This window comes from Bubalus kerabau, chromosome 1 (genome assembly GCF_029407905.1).
Source record: "Bubalus kerabau isolate K-KA32 ecotype Philippines breed swamp buffalo chromosome 1, PCC_UOA_SB_1v2, whole genome shotgun sequence".
In the NCBI taxonomy this organism is placed as follows: Eukaryota; Metazoa; Chordata; class Mammalia; order Artiodactyla; family Bovidae; genus Bubalus; species Bubalus kerabau.
Genome location: NC_073624.1, coordinates 179,510,533 through 179,517,156, shown reverse-complemented (window position 1 = coordinate 179,517,156; position 6,624 = coordinate 179,510,533). Strand labels below are relative to the sequence as shown.

General features: G+C 41.0%; 1 protein-coding gene across 1 annotated transcript in view; it reads right to left on the bottom strand.

The window, feature by feature from the left end:
* Positions 1–1,825: 1,825 nt before the first annotated feature.
* Positions 1,826–6,624, bottom strand: part of LOC129621772 (adhesion G protein-coupled receptor E2-like) — a 103,988-nt gene continuing 99,189 nt past the window's right edge. The window contains exons 24-25 of the mRNA XM_055538638.1: positions 5,603–5,678; positions 1,826–2,032 (exon numbers count right to left, since the gene is read on the bottom strand). Of these exons, the coding sequence (XP_055394613.1) occupies positions 1,826–2,032; positions 5,603–5,678 (283 nt within the window). The remainder of the gene's footprint in view (positions 2,033–5,602; positions 5,679–6,624) is intronic.

Here is a 6,624-nt window from a genome sequence, read left to right as displayed (position 1 = left end):
ATCATCAAAAGAAGCCAGGGAAGACTCAAAGCAATAGATAAACATCCCATGTTCATGGATCAGAAGATAATGCAGTTAATATGGCAGCATTCCACCAAATTGACCTGTAGATTCAATACAGTCCTTATCAATACCTCAGTTAATTTTCTCAGAAATTGACAGGCGTATCTTTGAATTTACATGGGACTTCATGGGATCCAAAATGGTTGAAAAATCTTGACAAGAACAAATTGGTAGAGTCAATTCCCCAAAGTAAAATGTACTACAAAACAACATGACTCAAGATAGATGAGTGGAAGAGCCAAGAATGCAGGCATAAAAACTTATTGATGGTAACTTATTTTAACAAGGATGTCAGTACAAGTCCCTGGGGAAAGAGTAATCTTTTCAATAAGTGAAGATGGGACAACTGTATATCCATATGCTGAAGGTGGACCTCACAAAAATTTATGAAACTCATACCAATAAAAAGTTAATTCCAAATAGATATACCTATATGTAGTTACTAAAACTACTAAAGTCTTGGAAGAAATGTAAGTGTAAATTTTTGTGGTCTTGTGGTAGGTCATTGTTTTTAAGATAGGACAGCCAAAGGAGAAGTGAACAAAAAGTAGAGAAACTTCACTTCTTAAAAATTAAAACTTCTGTGCATCAATGAACACCATCAAGAGAGTAACAATATTGGGAGCAAGGATGGGCTAAAGTCCTTGCACAATTTATATAGACCCCATGGTCTCAGTTTTTTCACCTATCAAAGGGAAACATAATAATACTTACCTTACCTTCAAGTGTTGATATGAAGAATATATAAACAAAAAATATGACAACTGTTTGTGTAAACACAAAAATAAAATTGCTTGGTAAGATTCACCTTGCCAGGATCTCTCCCATGCACCCTGTGATTATCATCCTGTTTTGCATTGTTTGTGTGTGTTGCAAATCCCAGGAATGACTACATAATCTGAAGGAAATTCTCCAGTCTAATGTAATGCTTATGTCACCTTACTTTTATGACTATATAAACCACATATTTACTGTTTTCTGTATAGAGGTGGTGTTAGTGGTAAAGAACTCACCTACCAATGCAGGCAGATGCCAGAGACAAGCATTTGATATCTGGGTCAGGAAGATTCCCTGGAGGAGGACATGGCAACCTACTCCAGTATACATGACTGGAGAATCCCATGGAAAGAGAAGCCTGATGGGCTATGGTCCATAGGGTTGCAAAGAGTCAGACACAACTGAAGGGATTTGGCAGAAACATACATATAGAGGGGTACCGTGGTTGACATGAGTGCCGCTGGATTGCTTGTGCATCTCTGCTTCAGATCCAGAGTTCCTGTTTAAGTTGAGCCTAACATAGGACCTTTTTTTTTTTTTTTTTTTTTTTACATATTTTGTGCATGAAAAAGTCCATGCAGCATGTTACAGAAAAGGGTGCTCAACCCAGGTGGAGAATAAGAAGATAGCTATGTACAAGAGTTAAGATGAGCATAGAAACACAATGAGCAGAAGTAGAGGAAGACATTTTTCCATGACAGAGAAATGTCCTGAGTGAGCCTAGATATAAACCACTGTGAGTCATAATAGGGTATCACCTACTTTATACCCAATTGTCCAGTGTGATAGACATGTGCTGCTCAATTGATCAGTGAGTGAAGTGCTTTGGGGGACAGTGCATGATCTTACCTCACTGTGTTTAGAGGGTTCTGAGATAGCCCTGCTGGAGAGTATGTACTCCTCAGATTCAGCTTTGGTTTTCTTGATCCCTTTGAACCTTATCTTGTATTGCTTTTGCACCTGTAGCAGCAAATCATACTCTGGATCAGCTCACAGAGAGGAGTGAAGATTGGGCGAGTCCTGGGGTGGAGTCAGATAGTGGTACCTGCTGGCTGAGGAGGCAGTGCATCAGGAAGATGAAGAAACCCTGCAGACCGTTGATGATGGTGAAGAGGTAGGCCATGACGTGGGCAACCAGTCCCACATGCAGGATTTCCAGCCACCATGTGCATCCCAAGATGAAGAACTGTGGCTTTAAATGTCAGCATCTGTAGGAGGAGAAAAGAGGCTCACAATGCACCCTGAGCAACACAATCAAGGCCTTTTCTTCTCTACTGCTGGATGTCTCTGACTTGGTTGTAGCCACTCTGAACTTTACTGTGAATGATTCTCTAAATGTTTTTTTGGGTTCAGAATAGCATTTATCTTGGACTGAAGTTGGTAGTGACACTTCATAATGTGAGTTTCAGTAATATGATGTTGTATGAATATTCTGTTTCAATCAACTGATATTACCATAGATGTTTTGTGCTGGCCCTGTGCATTAACGGTAACAAAGGAAAGATTTCTGATTTCACAAACCACCTGGTAAAACCAGGCTGATTATCCACATATCACATCTTCTAAGAGGCTAGGTATGTCCTTTGCTTTCTTTTCATTTACATAGAGTGAATCATCTGAACAAAGAATGTTCTAGGTCAATTCATGGAGAGGAAAAAGATAGGGACATCATTGAAGGGACAAGGGCAGAGGGACCTCTGATTTAATGAATATATTTGACTATTGTCAAATATAATTAACAAATATAAAATACCATTGTATTTGTCTTCCCACTAGATGGTAAGTGTTGTGAAATGCAGAATTCCAAAGAATAGCAGGGAGAGATAAGAAAGCCTTCCTCAGCGATCAATGAAAAGAAATAGAGGAAAAGAACACAATGGGAAAGACTAGAGATCTCTTCAAGAATGTTAGAGATACCAAGGGAACATTTCATGCAAAGATGGGCTCCATAAAGGACAGAAATGGTATGGACCTAACACAAGCAGAAGATATTAAGAAGAAGTGGCAAGAATACACAGAAGAACTGTACAAAAAAGATCTTCGTGACCCAGATAATCACAATGGTGTGATCACTCACCTAGAGGCAGATATCCTGGAATGTGAAGTCAAGTGGGCTTAGAAAGCAAGCATCACTACCAACAAAGCTAGTGGGGGTGATGGAATTCCAGTTGAGCTATTTCAAATCCTGACAGATGTTGCTGTGAAAGTGCTGCACTCAATAAGCCAGCAAATTTGGAAAACTCAGCAGTGGCCACAGGACTGGAAAAGGTCCGTTTTCATTCTAATCCCAAAGAAAGGCAATGCCCAAGAGTGCTCAAACTACCACACAATTGCACTCATCTCACACACTAGCAAAGTAATGCTCAAAATTCTCCAAGCCAGGCTTTAACAATACGTGAACCATGAACTACCAGATGTTAAAGCTGGTCTTAGAAAAGGCAGAGGAACCAGAGATCAAATTACCAACATCCACTAGATCACTGGAAAAGCAAGAGAGTTCCAGAAAAACATTTATTTCTGCTTTAGTGACTATGCCAAAGCCTTTGACTGTGGATCACAATAAACTTTGGAAAATTCTGAAAGAGATGGGAATACCAGACTGCCTGACCTGCCTCTTGAGAAACCTGTATGCAGGTCAGGAAGCAACAGTTAGAACTGGCCATGGAACAACAGACTGCTTCCAAATAGGAAAAGGAGTATGTCAAGGCTGTATATTGTCACCCTACTTATTTAACTTATATGCAGAGTACATCATGTGAAGTGCTGGGCTGGATGAAGCACAAGCTGGAATCAAGATAGCCGGGAGAAATATTAATTACCTCATTTACACAGATGACACCACTCTTATGGCAGAACATGAAGAAGAACTAAAGAACCTCTTGATGAAAGTGAAAGAGGAGAGTGAAAAAGTTGGCTTAAAGCTCAACATTCAGAAAACTAAGATCATGGCATCCGGTCCCATCACTTCATGGGAAATAGACGGGGAAACAGTGGAAACAGTGTCATACTTTATTTTTGGGGGCTCCAAAATCACTGCAGATTGTGACTGCAGCCATGAAATTAAAAGATGCTTACTCCTTGGAAGGAAAGTTATGACCAACCTAGATAGCATATTAAAAATGGAGACATTAATTTGCCAACAAAGGTCCGTCTAGTAAGGCTAGTAGTCGTGTATATATGTAAGAGTTGGACTATAAAGAGAGCTGATCACTGAAGAATTGGTGTTTTTGAACTGTGGTGTTGGAGAAGACTCTTGAGAGTCCCTTGGACTGCAAGGAGATCCAACCAGTCCATCCTAAAGGAAATCAATCCTGAATGTTCATTGGAAGGACTGATGCTGAAGCTGAAACTGTAGTACTTTGGCCACTTGATGCGAAGTGCTGACTCATTTGAAAAGACCCTGATGTTGGGAAAGATTGAAGGCAGTAGGAGAAGAGGATGACAGAGGATGAGTTGGTTGGATGGTATTAAAAAAAAGTGTTGGCATTAGTGATCAATGGACATGAATTTGAGTAAACTCTGGGAGTCAGTGATGGACAGGGAGGCCTGGCGTGCTGCAGTCCATGGGGTCTCAGAGTCGGACACGATTGAGTGACTGAACTGAACTGAACCACCTGTAGTCATGATGTGCAAGTATCAACTCCTAACTCTGAATTCAACACAATTTATCCCTGTAATACTTCTTCATGGCTGGCTGCTAATCCTTTCAGATTTAGAACTAAATTCTTGGGTAAAAGAGGCCACTGATTCTTACAGATTTAGAACTAAATTCTTGGGTAAAAGAGGAAAACTACTATACTTAGATGATGGCAGTAGCTTAAAATTCATATTGTCTGTCTCTTTTTGGCCTGGATGCATGCTCAGTCTTTCTACTGTGTCTGACTCTTTAGAACCTCATGGACTGTAGGCTGCCAGGCTCCTCTGTCCATGGAATTTTCCAGCCACGAATACTGAAGTGGGTTGCCATATCCTCCTCTGGGGGATCTTCCCAACCCAGGTTTTTGAACCTGAGTCTCCTGTGTCTTCTGCATTGGTAGGTGGATTCTTTACTACTGAGCCACCTGGGAAGCTCCCCTCTTTTTGGAAATCATCCAAAGTCCCTGAGGACAAGGAAAAAAATACCTGCCAATTGCTTTTTATTACTAGTCTGGATAGGTAGAGAGAGAAAGGCAGAAGTAGATGCACAAAGGATGAAGAAAATGAATGTTTAAACCTGCAAATTAGGTGCTTCTAGATAAAAAGCAATTGAGTATGGTAGCACCAAATTTATTTTTGCAACATGTCTCTATGTTTGATTTTTTTTAGGAATAAAATGTTTAAAAATAAATAACCAGCCCTCCAGATGATTCTGACACACGTTAACTTTTGAGAATACTTGGCTTATTGCATAAAACTAATTTTTGTACTGTACTAAAGTTCCCAAGAGACGTCCACATGGGAAGAAATGCAGGTAGCCCTAAGAGCTAAACATGGAGACCTGCTGAGAGATAGGAAGTCAAGGAGACCTCAGTCCTACCACCACAAGGAACTGAATTGTGCCAAAAATTAGAGGGTTAGAGGAGGACCCGAAACCTCAGGTCAGAATGCAGCCCAGGCTGACAGAATGATTTCAGCTTTGGAAGAACTGAGCAGATATCCCTGCTATACCATGCCAGATCACTGGCCTGACATAACTGGGAGAGTGTATTTTTTTCAGGTTTTACATGTGTGAGAATTTGTTCCACATCAAGATATTGAATGCAGCCCTTCTGAGGGGTGTCACCTGCACATCGTAGTAGGCCATGAGGACAGCAAAGCTGCTGAAGTGGGTGCACTGGCAGGTGGTGCTGTTGTCTCTGCTGTGCCGGGAGCCAGCACGGGAGGTCCCACCCATGACAAAGGTCATGTGGAGAGGACCTGAAGGCAAAGGCGAATCAGGACTCGAGGGACCCCCTGGACCTGCTCAAGCACCTACCCCAAAACCAGAGTCTGTCTTACTATTTTATGACTTTCACCAACTCCTCTGACATTAACTGGGGGCTATCCCCGACCACCTTTCTCTGAAGGACATCAACTTAAAGTTCTAGTTAATAAGTCTCCTGGGCATAATAGGTGAGTTCCAATTCAAAGCCCTCAGATAGCTTTCTAACTTGCCTGACAGGTTTATCTGGACTCTTACAGCTATGAATGTGATTGTTTACAGCCTCCCAAACACGAGGGGCACGGGAAGCTTAAGATATTCTAACAATGCAGGGCTTCTTGGGGAGTTAAAAATTATTAGAATAGAACTGGTAGAGGATTTCATTGTTGAGCTAATGCTTGCTGTAAAGTTTCCATATCCCTTACCCATTGTGTCCTTGTGAGTATATTAATTAATATAGTTGGTATATAGGAAAAATAAGTAGTAGCCTTGATGTTAACAACTTTAGACCCTCGAGGTAATAAATTCCTTCCTTGTTACACCCCACCACACCTTTGCCCTATAGAAGTGCAACTTTATCTAGTGCTTTCGGGGAGTGGCGCTAAACTTTAGAAAGATCACCTTTGGAGAAAATAAGTTTTCTGGTTAACTAAACTTTATCAGAAGAAAAATGTTAACAGGCTTCCTGGTCAGAAGATGATGTAAATCACCTAAAGCCTTTGTATATGATAAGTTTGCAGAAAGAAAGCCTGGTCTCGATAAGGGTCAAGGACAGCTGACCTTGCATGACTCCACACCCCCCTATTATCCTCTATGTACAACTGAGGGTATAAAAGCTCCTTTAAAAAACAAAGTTACGGTCCTTGCTCATCAGGCTTGGTCTC